Source organism: Mesitornis unicolor, unplaced genomic scaffold (assembly GCF_000695765.1).
Source record: "Mesitornis unicolor isolate BGI_N332 unplaced genomic scaffold, ASM69576v1 scaffold1073, whole genome shotgun sequence".
NCBI classification, from domain to species: Eukaryota; Metazoa; Chordata; class Aves; order Mesitornithiformes; family Mesitornithidae; genus Mesitornis; species Mesitornis unicolor.
This window is the reverse complement of record NW_010173850.1, coordinates 24,687-41,976: the sequence shown is the minus strand read 5'-3', so window position 1 is coordinate 41,976 and position 17,290 is coordinate 24,687. Positions and strand designations below refer to the sequence as shown.

The 17,290-nt window shown below is 39.8% G+C and overlaps 1 protein-coding gene across 1 annotated transcript in view; it reads right to left on the bottom strand.

Moving 5' to 3' along the window:
• Nucleotides 1-4,996: 4,996 nt before the first annotated feature.
• Nucleotides 4,997-17,290, bottom strand: part of JAG2 (jagged 2) — a 34,417-nt gene continuing 22,123 nt past the window's right edge. The window contains exons 14-23 of the mRNA XM_010180848.1: nt 16,994-17,107; nt 15,944-16,060; nt 15,220-15,247; nt 14,092-14,177; nt 12,274-12,387; nt 11,978-12,093; nt 10,675-10,920; nt 10,096-10,227; nt 8,932-9,088; nt 4,997-6,053 (exon numbers count right to left, since the gene is read on the bottom strand). Of these exons, the coding sequence (XP_010179150.1) occupies nt 5,581-6,053; nt 8,932-9,088; nt 10,096-10,227; nt 10,675-10,920; nt 11,978-12,093; nt 12,274-12,387; nt 14,092-14,177; nt 15,220-15,247; nt 15,944-16,060; nt 16,994-17,107 (1,583 nt within the window). The 3' untranslated portion in view covers nt 4,997-5,580. The remainder of the gene's footprint in view (nt 6,054-8,931; nt 9,089-10,095; nt 10,228-10,674; nt 10,921-11,977; nt 12,094-12,273; nt 12,388-14,091; nt 14,178-15,219; nt 15,248-15,943; nt 16,061-16,993; nt 17,108-17,290) is intronic.

Here is a 17,290-nt window from a genome sequence, read left to right as displayed (position 1 = left end):
CTCCCTTGAGGCAGTTGGAGGTGGTGATGAGGTCTCCCCTCAGCCTTCTCTTCTCCAGGCTAAACAAGCCCAGTTCCCTCAGCCGCTCCTCATCAGGCTTGTTCTCCAGACCCTTGCTCCAGAATGAAGCATGGGACTTGCAAAAGTCAAGATAGCAGATCTTGATATAGAGATAGCACTGTTCAATCATTGGGAAGTCGCATGCCCTGTGCAATTCACACTGATTTTCTGCAAATAACCCGGATTGTTAACTTTGAGGCAGGAGAGCTGTATCCCCGTCCAGTTCATCTCCAAGACTGAATGGGCTGTGAATACAGACACAGCCCTAGACAATGTGTTTCTTCTTGCTCCAGAAGTAGCACACAGTGTAAAAAGGAGATTCACACAAACCACCCAGATTTTACTGGCTTTTGAAGGCAAAAGGTGACCCAATGAACCATGAAACACAGTGATGCTTAGAGGGGGAAAAAACCCCATTCTATTGAAGAATATTATCTATGACATTAATTTATAAACATTTGATGGCAAGCAGATGTTTACAATCAAGCGTTTGAAGAAAAGAGATTTTGGCACTTAGTGTAAAGTCCCCATCACGCTGAAAGAAATCACTTGCATACAGAGCAAGAGAAAAGTTTCACATATCCGTACAGAAATACTGGGTATGAGAGCAGATGCTGTAAAAGGGATGAGCATAGGAAGGATGTAGTCATAGCTCATTCCCAAGGAGACCTTTTTTTTCCTTTACTGCTTTATAAGCCTGCTCTTTATTCCACAACCTGAGATGAAATAAGGCCCAGAACAGAGCAACTCTGAGATTCATGTAATTTTTCCAAAGCAAGAGCAAGACTCCTACTAAGAGTGACTCCAACGCTTGCTTTACTGTTAAGCAAGGAGAAAAAGCAAAGCCAACTTCTACCCTCCTCGCTCACAATGGGTCCCATAAAGGTCACAGCTGGACATTCCACAACCTGAGATGAAATAAGGCCCAGAACAGAGCAACTCTTGAGATTCATGTAATTTTTCCAAAGCAAGAGCAAGACTCCTACTAAGAGTGACTCCAACGCTTGCTTTACTGTTAAGCAAGGAGAAAAAGCAAAGCCAGCTTCCACCCTCCTTGCTCACAATGGGTCCCATAAAAGGTCCCAGCTGGACTGCCCACCAGAAGGGGTGCCAACTGCCTGGGAAGGTTCACAAGCTCCTTGAACTCTTGTTCAGGCTCATCCTTTCCTCTCTTGCACCCAAAGGGCTACTATAGTCCATCAGCACTCACCAACGTGACAGAGAGGCCATACCTGTGGCTGAACTGAACTAACCCGTAACGGCACCAAGCTGTGCCAAGGGAGGTTCAGGTTAGAGAGAAGGAGGAAGTTCTTTACTGAGAGGGTCGTCAGAAGCTGGAACAGGCTGCCCAGGGAGGTGGTGGAGTCACCATCCCTGGATGTGTTTAAAGAGCGGGTAGACGAGGTACTTAGGGATATGGTTTAGGGGGTAGACAGGAGCGGTTGGACGTGATGATCTCAGAGGGCTTTTCCAACCGAGTGATTCTGGGATTCTGTGAACCCAAACTCTTGTGCAAGTCAGTTCCATGCCACTCTACTTTCTTACAGCCCAAGCTACCTTGCAATTACTGTTCTCTGCAGCTTTCAAGGCAGCAACTAAAGTGCCCTTCAACCTTTAGGTTGTTCCTGAAAAAAAATATGGGGCAGCAGTGAGGTTTTTTTGCTATATGAGCTAACTTTCCCTTCAAGCATGGTTTGATGTCAAGAGGACCAATTACATGGTCTGATGGAAAACAAATCAGACAACAGCAAATGGCCAAAAGTTTCAGGTTGGCATCAGATCTTGATAAGAGCAAAGAATACAAACTAACCTGGAACTACTCACTGCTTAGAAAAATCTCAAGGAAAGGCCCATTTACTAATTTTCCTCATTAAGTAACAGCCACGACTCTGGAAGTAACAGAATGCTTAGCATGTGCACCAGCAAAAAGTTGAGATGTACGAGTTCAACATTCCCTGTAGTAAGTCAAAAGGAAACAAAACTACTGCATAAGGTGGTGGGGAGCAAGCGGAGGAGACACACAATTAATTTAGGAGCAACACAGAAATAAAATCTGTATAAAACAGATTAAACCGCGCAAGTCTAAGTTTACTTTTCATTCATCCTCTTCTTTAAATCGTCTTTTTTCACATCTCAGCCTACATAACTTGCCCTTGGTCATTGTGTGAAGGTGGCATTAAATAATTCTGAGTTTTGGCAGGCAGACAGCACTACCAAGTTGAACGTTTGTCCATGCTGGTACTGTGAATCCACAGGGGAGATAACCCTGGACGTGGTATCATGTCCTAGCCTTCTCTTTACAGCAATGGGTGATGACCACTGTTGTGGCCCCATTACTTTACACATTATTTCAGAAACATGAAGGAGCAGAACCACTGCGGTCAGGGTCAGTGAGCCAGCTCACTGCTGCACCACAGGACAGCCACAGCCTTATTCTGTATAAAAATCTATTATTTCTTTTGCCTACAGCAGCAACACCCACTCCATCTATTTGTGTTCACATAAAACCTCCAACAAGGAGCATTCTCTCAGCTATTTTAAGTACATTGTGAGTATCACAAATTGCTCTATGCAGCGGGTACTTACAAATCCAGCAGCCTCTGGGAGTCTTACAATTCACGTAACCTGAACTGTCTTGAATGGTTGTAGCATCACTCCCACTATTTTGGACAAGCTAATGGCAGCCACTAAGTTTTCCCAAGGCACAACAGTGTTGACTTCACTAAGTCATCATTGAAAAAAAGCGTTGGCTCCTTATCTCAGCTTTGGATGTCCCCTCTCCCATCAGCCTTTATTCCAGGGCAGGAGACAGGTATTGGAAAAGTGGAAATCAAAGGTAACAACAGAATTTGGTTTTGAGAACCAACTTGGAAACAGCTTTCACCTACAAAGACAAAGACAAGCCAGTACTGCAAGGAAAATTATAGCAAAAGTAACTGTGTGATGACTGGAACAAAAATTCTGCTAGGATCTAGAATTCAGCTTTAGAAATTGATAGCTACTAGGAAAATTCACATTTTACAGTCCATGTTAACTTACATACAAGTTCACCTTCTAGTACAGAAAGCATCCTACACAAAAGCCATTCAAGTCATTGCAAGAAACAGCCATAAACCTACTAAACTAGAGTTGAAGCATGATAAGTAAAAGGTCCGAAATGGCTGCAGACTGGAGGAGAAAGGTATGATTTAAAAATCCAACTCACTTTGGCAAGGATACCTCAAGGCCCTGCATGCTCAAACAGCTCTTTTATCACCCAAGGAAGCAAAATGATGCTGTGAGACAAGCCTTGGCTTGGCAGCCGGGAGGAGAGCCATTTCCAAAAAGGCACATTGTACACAAAGTGTCACCTACAAAGGAGCCTTCGTGCCCGCAAAGAGGCAGCGCACAGGGTCCTGATTTAGACACCAAAGGTGTCTGTGGCTCTAGATCCCACACAGGACACCACCTCCTGCGCAAACCGTCCATGGTGCAGCAGCAGGCAGGGGACAAGGCTGCCACGCTGGCTCAGGCAGCGGTGGCACTACAAGATAGGCTGGGAGCTCAGGGTATGGGATGTACCCTGTTGGGAACTGGGACTTGCACTCTCCGTTCGTTTAGCCTCATCAGAACTCCCAGCGCTTCAAAAGCAAACACGATCTGGAGTATCTTACACACAATGAGGGAATCATTTTATTAGATTATGGAAGACAGCAGCATTACAGTACAAAAAGTTACAAGAGTAGCAGAAAAAAAAGTGTTTTTGGTTTAAATACTCAGGATTATACTGGGGAACATGAGAAGGATAGTACCCTTTTCTAAACTAACTCCTAACCAGGTTATCAAAATAAGTTTTGAATATTTAGCACAAGTAAAAAAGTTACAACAAACATCATTATAAAATGCTTCAATAAATAGTTTCTTTTCTGAAAGTTGGTTTTTTTTTCCTTTTTTTTTTTTTAAGAACGTGTCAAACAAAAATGTACTAAAACAGAAAACTCCTGCAAAGCAAATCCTGCGTTCCCGTATAAAACAACTGGTTTCAAAACATTCACGTTTACATTGTTCGTGGGCCAGGGTTTCTACTCCCGAACATCCGCTCCTTTCACTGGTAGGGTAGCTAGGTGTACGTGGTGTTATGCTTCTTCAGTAATTAAAATAAACTTATCGTTTGCCCAGTTAACAGCAATAATAAAGCCTTTTAAAAAAAACAAACCAACGCATAAGCCTTCCATGACAAATAACCGTTTCTAATGAGGTACTCCCACCTTCCGAGCTTGCCAGCCTTTTTTCTTTAGAGCGAAAGATGAATAAAGCACAACAGAAACGAGATCGAGGAAAATATTGTTCCCTTCATTAGGCCTGTATTTAAACGCAAAAAAGTAATACCACATGTAATTAACATATTCACAAAAGAAAAAAACAATGCCTCGCTATGTTGGTACTGTACAGTAGATGCACCCGTTAGTGTTCTCCAGATGGGCTGAACATGGGGATAAACAAACATTTCTGGATCTATTTACATGTAAAGTGGTTATGCTCCTATGTAAATACAAATGACCAACAGATTCCTAACATTGATTGTATTAACATCTTCTAATCTGGACATAATACCAAAAAAAAAGTCTTATAAACTGCCATAAAACCTCCTTTTCTGCAACATAAATTAAAAGGAATGACGTGTAAAAAAAAAGACCAAAATATTTAAGTTATTAAATCAAATATACAGAGTGATTCATTTAATATGTACATATTTACAAAAAAAGCACTTTCACTATTAGAAAATAAACTGTGTCAGTTGGGGAACCTAGAGTTCTCACAATTGTACTATATTGGTATGGCAGTCTTTGACAGTTGCTATAGAAAAAGTTTATAATCTCAAGGCACTTGTCACATGCTTCAATACTGCAATTCTAAAGGAATCAAACAGAAATAAAAAGGCCACTTTTAAACCACAGTTGAAAAGATCTCTATAATTTTCCTTTGTTCCTATTACAAAGTGTGTAAGGCAAATTTGGAAAACAAAATTAAATCTTACAGAAGCTACTAACGTAACAAGTGCAGTGAGCTGCCATTAATAGAGATTCAACGTCAAGAAAGCAGTTTTAAAGTTCACACAATGTCCTCAACCAGGAGGTTTTAAAGCCACCATTAAATTAGAGCAAGTAATAAAAAGAAATACATTCTGTAAACAGTGTACAGTCTTTTGTAATAAACTTTACACATATTGAAAATACAACCTCTCCTCTGCCACACAGCGAGTGTATTATAAGTAAACTTTACAAAAATAGCAACTATCAAAGATTACTCATTCTTTTTTTTCATCTGACAGTCGTTGAATAATTTACACAAGGCTAACGAAACAAAATAAATTTTATTTATTATTATTTTTATTTCCTTTTTTTTTTTACGCAAAATAAAGAAACTATGAACATTTCCCTCCAGATATTTTTTTTCTTAGTCCTTGCTGCAAAGTGGAGATGTCAATTTTTCCCCACCCCAGTGAGCGCAGGCGCAGTCTGCCCGCATTCCAAATACAGGTTAGTCTCTACTGCCTTCAAAGTTTGATGCATTCACATTTTTTACAGCTCTGTTGTCCATTTTGCCTATTTGATGGGATTTCTTTACTGGACTGCTCTCTGACGTGTCAGACGCCTTTGTCGGCAAAGGCTTCGCGAGTTTGAGAGAGAGGAATTTGTCCATTTCCTCATCTCTTTCCTCCTCTTCATCCTCCTCTTCCTCATACTCCACATATTCCTCCACCGCATCACAAGTTCTTTTTTGAGGAGATATGAAGTTTTTGCATTCGTAACGAATGTCTTTGTTACTGTAAGATCTGTCTATTGGATTTCTTATTGGATTTAAAGGCGCCCACTGGTTATTGGCACCCTCTTCTCTGGGAGGACGACTTCGCTCTCTCTCTTTTCTTCTCTTCCGAGTCCACCACACGCAGATGATTATACAAGTCAGCCATACAATGCTAAATACCACACAAAGAATTGGAACCAAATAATCTAGAGGACAAATGAAAAAACAAAGTCTTGAATTAACAGAACTAGATATATAGCACCGGTTACCTGCAAAAGAAGTACCCATTCGTAACTATAGGTTAGCCCTGGAAAGATTTTTAGGAGAAAGGAAACAGGCAGTCATTCCAGCACAATGACAGCTGTCTGAATGCACTAGTTCATCTAGAAATGCTCTTTATAAACTAAGTTAGAGTTTTCCCTGCTTGATGATGAGGGTGGAAATGCTACACTTGAGATGTCTTTTTCCTCTCCAACAAACGGGTTCTAAGGAGCATCTCTTTCCCAAGCACTTCAGCTAAGTTGGCCCAGAAAACCTCAGTAATGACTCCTAAAAAAGTAAATAAATCTATCCTTGTAGGAGGCAGGCTCTGAGTACCCTTCCTCTGAGTTGCTCTACAACTATAGGCACTTGCTTCAGCAATGTCCTGCATTTACTACCAGAAAGAAGAGTCCTTTACCATCAAGTCCACAAACGTTTATCTGTCAACTATCTCGACAAACATACAGGTTAGAGCTACGTAACCAAATCAGCCATGCACTCTTTAGGTTGTTCCAGTTTTAATTCAGAGTAGAACACTAGAATATTGCCACTAAATGTATGACTCTTCACTGCTTAATGAATAAAGAAAGAGTTGAGGCAATTGCTTTTCTCCACATCCCCAATCACAAACCTCACTAGTGCTCTCCCAGCCACATCAGACCTAGATTGTTGCTCTACAAAACAATTCCCAAAAAATTTATGCATGTTTAGACTTTTTCCCCCCTCCTCCTCAAGGGCTTTACTGCTAGGACAGAACAACATTTTGCTATTCTTGACAAGCAACAATTCACACAAGTAAGAGGCAGTACGACAGAAGGTGCTTCGCTTTTCGTAGAGACAGCAGCGCTGCTCAAAAGCTCTGTAGACAAATGCTGCCAACCCACCACTTCTAACCTCTAATCCAAGCTTAAATTCCCTCCACGCAGTTTTAAGACAACTGCTTAGAGAATAACCTGCAAATGGCTGTACAAAAACAACCAAGTGCTTCAATACCACAGTCATTCATCCTAATGCTGAGGTGTCTTCTGAACACGTCATATAGAAAATGGCACACTCTTAAACATTTCCTTCTGGAACACGGTTGGCCTCAAGGGATATAAAAATAGTATTTTAGCAGTTTTGGGAAGGATTTTACCCTTAAAAGTAACTGCTATTCTCTCCTCATTTTTCATAAGCAATCTAATACTAAACCATGCATCTGGTGGTGGTGGAAATACTTCAAGGAAAGAGGAGCTCTTCACACCAGCTTCTCCAAGATCAGAATGGAAAGCTTGTATTCTCATGGCTATCACATTTATTGTTTAGTCATATAACTGTGGATCCAAGTTTTTTTGATAAAAGGTTATTACACTGAAAGCTGTCTGTATAGAAATGCCAAATGATGAATAGATTTTCTTAAAGCTAAAGGAAATTAATGGCGTGTCTAAACGATCTAACCCGACACTTTAGCATCCCACAGAAGTGAGATTCTCAATACAGGGCTTTACACCACATTTTGTGACAGGTTTCCACCTATCTCAACCACTTAGAGGTAACAATAACACAAACCAAAGACCACAACAGTCCAGTTTACTTCGGACCAACTCCACTTAAATAACGAGGGACCAATGGTCAATATTAAGCATCCATAATAAAATGAGAAGCCTGGAAATCATTCTCTACCACTAGCTACAAGAGAAGTTAAAACCAATCCACTTCCTTGGGAAAGATTTAATCTTATTGAGGTGGGATGCAAAGTAATCCCCATCCCTTTTGCTCTAGCATTTAACACAATCAGAAGGAGAGGCTGAGGTATGTCAGAATCTCAGCTTGAATCTTTATCGTCTACACAATTTCTCTCCAAGACAGGAACAAAGCTGGTACACTCCTGCAGGGGAGCTGAGGAAATAGTACATTTGCCAAAGCTTTAACAGATGAAAGGCATTCCCTAGAAGGGAAATGCAAGGAAAGTGCAACCAGGCAATTTACTAATTGTTTATTACTACAGGTAGAAGATCTTCCGGAAGATTATGTTGGGGAGGTGTAGGAAAAAGCTGGGAGAGTCTCCTGCCATTGTAAGGTTTCCACTCTAGGGCTTAGTTGAACTGAAGCCTACCAAGGGTCCTCCACAATACCTTCTCCTGCCTCCCCTGAAGCAGCAACACAGGCATGCAAAATCTACAACTGCTTATTTTGGCATAGCGGTCAGATAGCCTATATACAGAGAGAAAGGTTTCTCCAGTCACACCATGTCCTCATTAAGAGGAATAAACATCACATTATAAGCCAGCTGTGCACTAGCAAGAAACACATGTTGAAAGAGGGCAAAGTTTTACATTATCATGGCCAAATACTAGAAGATACTAGACATCTTTAACTCTTATTAAGGTAAACAACACATAAGTGCTTCAGAAGAGAGTATCACACTTTGTGTCTCACCTTTTCCCATATTTTCATTACCTCACGGCCTCAGTTTCTATAGTGCAGTAGCATCAAGGGCTGAGGTTGGGTTAAAGTTTATGTAGGAGAATCAGAAAGGATTTGAGCAACACATAAGAACTCTTGATCGTATGAAATGTATGCTCAGACTGGAGAACAAGGATGGAAGTCAGAGCCAAACCAGTGATAAGGTAGATGGGAGGATTACACTAGGGATGAAGTTAAGTTTGAACCAGCACACAAGCACAGAATCTTGATTGTAAAGCCACTTTCTCTTGAGTTAGTGATAGAAATTAAAGAAACAACTCAATCTATCATTTTCCCCAATAGGTAAAGAAAGAGACTGACAGTAGAGGAACAGAAAGTGTTTACATGCACACACAAGGTATGCATTGGGAAGCTTACCTGATGATGAATTCCCAACAACTATGGTCTCTACTTTGACTTCAGTTACTGCCAACATAACAGTGCTGTTTTGCCACTTAGTGATTGCATTTACTATTGTATTAGCAGCATTCTGTATGAGACTATTATCTTGCTCATCTCGATGTGGGACAAAAGACTAAAGGAAGTGAAGGGGAAAAAACAAAATGTTATTGTTACCACCTAACTGTGGAAACCTACTTTTAAAATCCACCTCCTTCATAATGGAGTTCACTAGGTTAACTTCACCTGAGAGTAGTTCCAAACAGTGCTCCAAAAGTTTACTGCAGCAATAGCTTGGCTGGCTCTATCTGAACTGCAGATGCAGTGTCAGACTTGGTGGGTACCATGCCTGTTTGCTAATCTAGCGTACCTCAAATAAAGGCCTTCCACAGTATTTACACTGCTAAACTAAACTTATTTTTAAGCACTTCAAGACATGTGGATTATCTAGATAGATCCTTGGACTAGTAACAGTCTGCTCTATTTGTACCATGTACTTTGTGTCCTGGTTCATGGCTCAGCATCTTCTTTATGGTACTGGTACAGACAGACAGTCCAGCTTCTGCCCAAATAGACACATGACTATGGAAATTAACTTTTTACTTGGAAACAAAGCAATATGCAAACATTGAGTGACTGGGCTGCAAACACCTCTAAAGCAAGTCTTTAGCTCAGTAGGGCAACAGTTACTTTCATCTACTCAACTGGCACCTTCTTCTACTTCCCACTTAGCACTGCTGTACTCAATGAACATCCTGAAGCAGCCATGCTCCCAATGCACAGCAGAAACTTCTTTACATTGACAAGATCCAACAGAGCCACCTGCAAATAGATCTCCTTACTGAGAAGGCAAATAGCTCAAGATTTCTGACATAACACACAGGCACCTGTTCACTAATTTGGGCTGAATTAGTCTTTAAATTATCAGAAGATTGCAGTAGGCTTCTGTCATTAACAAAACCTGCAGTTTCAGCTATTATAGGTAATTGTGAGATGACAAAAATCACTTTGCAGTCAAGACTAAGCCACAGATTGCAATATCTGCATTGAAGGGAAACAAGCTTAAACAACCTCTTTCCCAGTTCAGACTAATAAGAAAACATTTTCATATATATATACACATATAACAAGTCCCATACTTACAATAGCAACTTCCACTGCATTCTCTATGGAGTAAGATAGATCACATAAAATTATCAGAGTCCTGTCCCTAGAAACAGTCCTAGTAGCTGGTAAATACCGAATCTCAAAACATATATTTTCAGTTGTAGTGCCCTGTTAGAAGAAAGGGAGATTGTACGAGTTCAGTTCAAGTAAAAAATGGAACAAAAAATAAACATCTTCAGAGTTTTTGCAGTTACTGAGACCTGATGAAGGCAGTGAAGAGGGCAGTAAGAACGGGCAGAGAAGTGAAGAACATGGTTTTGGAATGAAGGGTGAGAAACTGAGCTTGCATGACCATCCTAGTACAGTCTGAGCTCATCTTAGAAAGTAAGAAAATTCAGTTGAGATTTAAAAATGAAAACAAACTGTTCAGTACAAACGCTAATTTTACCTTGCCTTTTACACAAAGCCCAATTAATAGCAACAGAGGAGCTTGATAACAAATTCTGCAAGCTCAGGACAGCAAGGAATCACATTAGAAACATTAATCTTCCGTGTTCTGACATGGAATATATCCCTACATATATTGCCATACTTCAGTAATAATTCTCTTCTCACCTGGGGGACTTTGTCTCCATTAAAAATTAAAGTAATTCTAGCACAGTCATTGTCCAAGTACCCAGAATTAGGCAGGCACTTGATATTGGCAGGCAGAGGTTCAGAGGCACTGCATTCTCCCCAGTCTGTGCACGGTGGCTGAAAGCATTTCATATACTTCTTCTGGCATTCTTGACCCATGGGACACTGGTTATTTGAATTATCCCAGTGTTTGTGTAGCAGACAAGGTTTTTTCCCACACCACACCTAGAAATTAAAAAGAACAAAGTACTGTTACAGTTAATTGCTCTTACACATCAAATCAAAGTAAGCAACTCACATAAGATGGTCATGATCTACTACTGACTGCAAAAAAAAAAATGTATTTTTATACTGCCGTAGTCCCAGTAGAAGAAGGAGCTGCTCTTCCACAAAACAAGAACGTTCTGCATGGACAAAAGAGCAAAAACTATGCGAAGATCACCCAAGACACCAGCGACTGGGCATATCTCCTTACAGGCTTACAGCTTTGTCCCACATAACTGAGTTACACAGAAGTTCAAGCATTTGCTTTAAAACTAGTACTCTAGGCTTCTATAATCAGGAAAGAGAAATACTGCCACAAGGACTGATTTCTCTTCGTTATTTATGCTGAGATCCTTGCCAGAGAATACTGACGATGTTAAGAACTGACGCACATTGGTGATAAGCACTGTAAATTCAACCACTCTCCCAAAAGAAAACAGTACACTGGTACCCCCAAGAGCAGCAAGCTTCCAAACTCAGCTGCACTTTGTGATGTACCCTTTAAGATCCTATATAATACTACTAGTTTAGGAACGTATGGCTTTCTTAATGCACAGCTGTCAGCAAGAAAGCATATTTGTTCCATAAACCTACTGAAGAACAATACAAAAAGGTGATTATTACCCACTGAAGAAACTTTTCTTTACCTTGGAACTAATGTTTCACAAAATTAGGAGCTCTAAAACAGTGTTTGCGAAACTTTGGCAGAGAGATTTATTTATCCCTTCAAGGACCATTATTCCACTCCAGTTCGTATTTCCTTTTCTGCAAAAAGTGCCTGTCTACTGCTTCTTTTTCTAGCAGGTAGAGAGCAGGACAGTAGTTTTTGATTATAAAGACAATCCCATAAGTATTTTTACATGAAGTGATTATACACTTTTTCTTAAAAAACAAAGACAGTCTGGGGGAGACCTATGCAAGAGTCTAGACCAAGAAAAGCCAAATATTAACTTGTACATGAAGAACAGTAAGTTTGTTTCAGACAGAAGGATTTAAAAAGGTAGGTCAAAACGCCTACCTTGGTGCAGTCAATATGGCCATCCAAGCAGCGGCAGTTGTTGCATTCTTGATCCCACCTGCTGCCATGGGGAAAGGTAATTCCTTTAAGCCAGCAAGGCTTTCCAATTCCAATCACTACAAAAAGTAAAACACACTCAGACACTTCACCTCTTTGAGTTACTGACGCTACACAAATTTAAATAAAAATACTAGCTACTATTTCTTACACATCAGACTACTGTATTTAAACTCTATCCTGGTTACATTATACCCTACTTTTTTTTGGGTAAAAGTTGATAGCAGATATAGGAATACCTTCTTGGCACCTAGGACCAATTCTTCCAGGCGGACAAGTGCATCGGTATCCATTTATTTCATCTATACAAGTGGCACCATATCCACACGGGGAAGACTGGCACTCATCAATATCTAGATTGAAAATAGGTAAAACTCAATGGCAGGAACACAGAACACTGTAAACAAACATTGAAAGAGATGTAATCTGACAATGCCTGCTCTTCTAACAAGCAAAGGACAGTTTGGCTTCAGAATCAATCTTCTCATTGGATAGTTGTACCGTTTCAGCAGTAACCTCTAACACATTTCTCATAATTGCACCCTCATTTAAGTTGTGGTGATGAAAGCAGCAGTTATCTCACAGATCAGAGGTGCTGGGCAGCTGAAGGTGCTAATGTCTTCTCCACATTCAACTACAGAACTGAAGTCTCACATCCTGTTCTGGCGCTAATCTCAGACATTTAGTGTTCCTAGAAAAGGACATGCTTTCAGGAAGTTATCACAGTGCAAGAACTGAACAATGAACTGGCTCAGCAGTGCTCCAGAGAAGCGACTTACTGCAATATAATTCAGCTTAAGGAAAAAAAAAAGCTAGAGTTCAGTTTGTAACAGACATATGATTTAACTAACAACCTTTAAATAGAGAGTAGGTGAATTGAGTACGTACACATTTAACACAAAAGCCTCTTTAAAATGACCTTCAAAGAGTCAGAGGCTTAGCCATAGAAATCTGTTGAAGAAGGGAGCATAGTGGACAGCACAGTCCACTCAGATACACAGCAATCTGTTATCTGTTATCCTGGGGAAGCGACCTACACTAATTTATGTAACGGTCTACCAACAAAGGCAACAGAAACCAGTCCCTCCAATTGTGAATCACAGGCACCAACTGCTTTATTTTCAACCATAACCATTCTCTTCCAAAGCATCTTTCAAAAGGTTTCCTCCTTCCATTGAAAATGAATGCCCACTCCAACCCCTCAGAAAATACTGTTTAAAGGCTAATTCTTGACTGATGCACAGTATCAGTTCATCTCCTGTGTTTAAAGGGCTGGACGTAGAAAGTGAATGTGATAAGTGGCAGTAGTGAGACTGTTACCCACGTAGGCAATAGAAAACATCACATCCATTAGGATGTGAAAGGTCTTTTGGTTCTTCTGTAGCTCCCTTCAGAATTGTTCTAAGATTAAGTCTTATGCAAATACAGAAGCGCCTAAACTACTACAGGGTTTAGCTTCTCTTTATTCCTCTCTTCAAGCTGTGCTAGTTTAAGACTCTCTAGCTTCTGCATGCTGAAAAAAGTGACTGTTGTTTCTATTATCAGTGCCAAAGCTGAGTTTGTGTCAGAGCCTTTGTCTATACCAGTCTAAACAAGGCAAAAAAAGGAGTCTGCAGTCCCATTAGGAACGCACAGTATTTGTCTTTGACTACACACAGTCCTCTCTGCATTTCTGGTCTGGAAAAGGGGAATTCAATATCCCTCACTGCATGTCTAGATCTAGATAATCATGTATCTGCCACCTTCGTTTCTATATTCAGAGATCACTAAGCTGATGCTACCACAGATCCTACAGTCACCCTCTGCCTAGAGGTGTTGGCTTGTTTACTGTCTGCCAGAAGACTCAAAGTCCGCTCTTTGGGACATGGTTTGGTGGGCATGGTGGTGTTGGGTTGATGGTTGGACTTGATGAACTTAGAGGTCTTTTCCAACCCTAATGATTCTATGATTCCATTTGGAATTCAACTAGCGTAATGCAAAAAAAATGCCCTAGGGTGTTCTGATTTGTGCATCAGAATGGTACAGCTTTTCAGCTATTTACCCACAGAGATACTTACTAATTCTGCAGTCAGGACCAGCAAACCCAGGTGCACATTCACATCGAAACCAGTTCACACCATCAACACAGATGCCTCCATTGTAACTGTAAAAATAACACACACAGCATTACACCAAGCACTCTCCAGGTAGATTCAGGAGTCTAAAGATGAGCAAAAAACACAGACCTCATGCAGCGTGTTCAAATGCAAAGTTCTATTGTCCCTATTCATGATAACTTCCTCACTACTCAACAAAGCAGAATTAAAAAGTCCCTGCTTATTCATAATACAAGTCTACTTAAAAAGCCAACTACATTGTCTCATTGGTCTCTAACTAAAGCTTTCTTAATTACACTTCTGCTGCTTTTTGAGGGGACAATCTATTCCCATCGACAGAGCAAGCATACCGTTAGAGAAACGATACTGCTTAGTAAGTCACCTCTTAAAACAGCAACTTCCTACAGAAGTGCATGCATACATGGGGAAGTGTATCAACAGAACTCAAGGAGATAAAGCAGCACTGTAAGGTAATATGGAGAAAGCCTAAGCTTTTGCAAGCTTGCATATTTATTTTTTTAAAAAATACATAAAATATAGGTTATTGCATTAGAATGGACAATAGAAAGATAAGATAGACGGTTTGCTTCATCCATCAATCAGTATTTTTCCCCTTCAATAATAAATATCAACGTCTATATTTAAAATTGTACCTTCCAAAAAATATTTTTTTTCAAAAACACATTTATACATAGTACTTGACCCAACAGGTCATTTTTATATTATCTAAACTAAAACCTGTTCATTTACAAGAAGTTAATTTATTTTTTATTCTAAAAATCAATTATAGATGCTTGAAACGTTACCAAGTCCTATTCATTTCATACCACAGTAATTTACTAGTCAGTTCTGGCAGGAAGACCACACTAAAATACTTTTATCTGCTCATGTATGAATCAACCCAGGATTGTTCTGTGGTCTTTGTTGCTGTCAAGGAATAGGTAAGGCACGGCAAAAAGTTGTTTTAAGACTTTTACAGGGGCTAGCTTCAATTATTTTAGGGCTGAATTAGTTCTAACCTGGAATGGAAATTCTTATTACTCACTTTTATTTTCACAATAGGTACAGAAGTGGAGTTTGCAGACTTACCATGGATGAGGGTTGCAGTCATTGGTATCTATAAAAAAGATTACAGACTAGTGTAACTAGCAGCATATTTGTTTTCTAATGTATAATATTAGAATTCAAGAGACATTATATTTGATAAGAAAAATAATACAGAATTAAATGCTTCCTTCCATACTTGCAAAGAAAGTGCAATACAACGGTAATTTCACAGTAGATTAAAAACAGAGCTCGTATTTACTTCCCTTGCCTCCCCCACTATGTTACACCATGTGAAAACACAAAAACAAAAACCAAAAAACAAAACATCAAAACAACAAAACACCAAACCAAAGTTGCAGACTTTACTCAACTGAACCAATTCACTGTACTGGTACGTCAAAGCAGTTAACTGCTAACCTCAGAGAAAATGACACAATATACACTGCTGCCTACCCTTCCACATACTTTCCATTACTAAAATCAGTATCTTTGCAAGGAATTTTCTTGCTCTGCACGTGTTCCCCAAAGTTATATTTCTATAGAAGGCTGAGAGTCTTATCATGGCAGAGACTTGGTGCAAAAAGCACCATGACAAGTTCTTCATTCATCACTCAAGCATCAACTTTACCCATCTCCCACCCTGAATAATACAGATGTTTTTGGCACTCGAACTCTTATATGTTTGCTTTGTTTCAGTTAACAGCTCTGTGCCAGACACTCCTAAGATCCCAGGAGAATGCAGGGGAAGAAAGGAGAGACGTCTTACTCTGTGTGCACGTACGTCCTTCCCATCCTTCTTTGCAGATGCAAGAAAAAGAATCTCCACTGCCAACACATGTTCCACCATTCATGCAAGGGTTCGGAATACAGCTGCTGTTTTTAGCTTTGGAAAGAGAAGAGGCCTCTATTTAGTACAGAAAACAAAAAGTATTGATCATCTGGATATCTCAGTATCACAATCCTGAATAGCAATTAAGTCAGCAGTGCCAGACTTACAATAAGGCCACAAGACTCCAAAAAGTCATTCATGATCATCTCCCACCTACCTTCACCATCATTTCAATTAAATTGTTTGATTGAATCATGAAGTTTTATAAAAAAATATTATCTATTTTTTTCCCCCATCTCTGTACACATCCTTCAAATACTGCAAAATTCCTACTTTGCAGTGAGTCACTGAGGTGTACTTCATAGTAAAATACTAGAATTTAAAGTTCAGATTCAGATTAAATGCTGCAACTGTATCTGTAGAAAAACTACACAGAATTACCTTCATCCAACCCAACTTCTTGATCCTAATGGAAGTTTCATATTCAAAAGAGTGTACCGTGAAGACTACATTCAGTCCCCAAAAGATCAAGAATAGCTCCCCACAGTAGGCAGTAACCCCACAAATTCCCTGGGAAGAACCATTTCATTTCATTCTGCTTGAGCATGCCTACTCACACACCTCTCGGTCACAAACTTATTCACATTGTGAACCTTCAAGCAAAGCAGGTGGGTAAGTTCCTAAGAAAACCTTTACACAGGGTCTCTAAAAACTACTTGAGAAATCAAGCCGCAAGTCCAAGTGTTCCAAATCTGCTTAGGAGAAGCTGTGTAAGATAACATAGGCAGCCTGTGAAGAATAGCGTCCTAAAAAATCAGTATCATATCAGATGAGTGGAAGAAGTTCCTCTAAACTACAGTTACCAGCCAACCGGAAAAACTTTGAACTAGTCAGCTAACACAACAGTGTCCTTATTTACTAAACAGTTCAGTATTATCTAAATATTTCTCTACTTCTTCAGGCATTGTCTGTAGACAAAAAGCTTACCAGTGTTGCAAGTACTTCCTATCCATTCTGGAGGACACGAACAACGGAACGTATCTCCATCGTCATAGCACGTTCCACCGTTGCTACAAGTATTGGCATCACACTGGTATTCACCTATACCACAATAAAACAGTTTTAACTTCCATGGGTCTTGATGAATTTTAAGACCAGATGCTTTAATCATAAAATTACTCTTAAAGATACTTCATAATTAAATGCAAAAGGACTAGAAATGCATAGTTGTGCTTGCCGTACTACAGTAAACAACCAAAAGAGTGGAATCTAAGGGCATCTCTT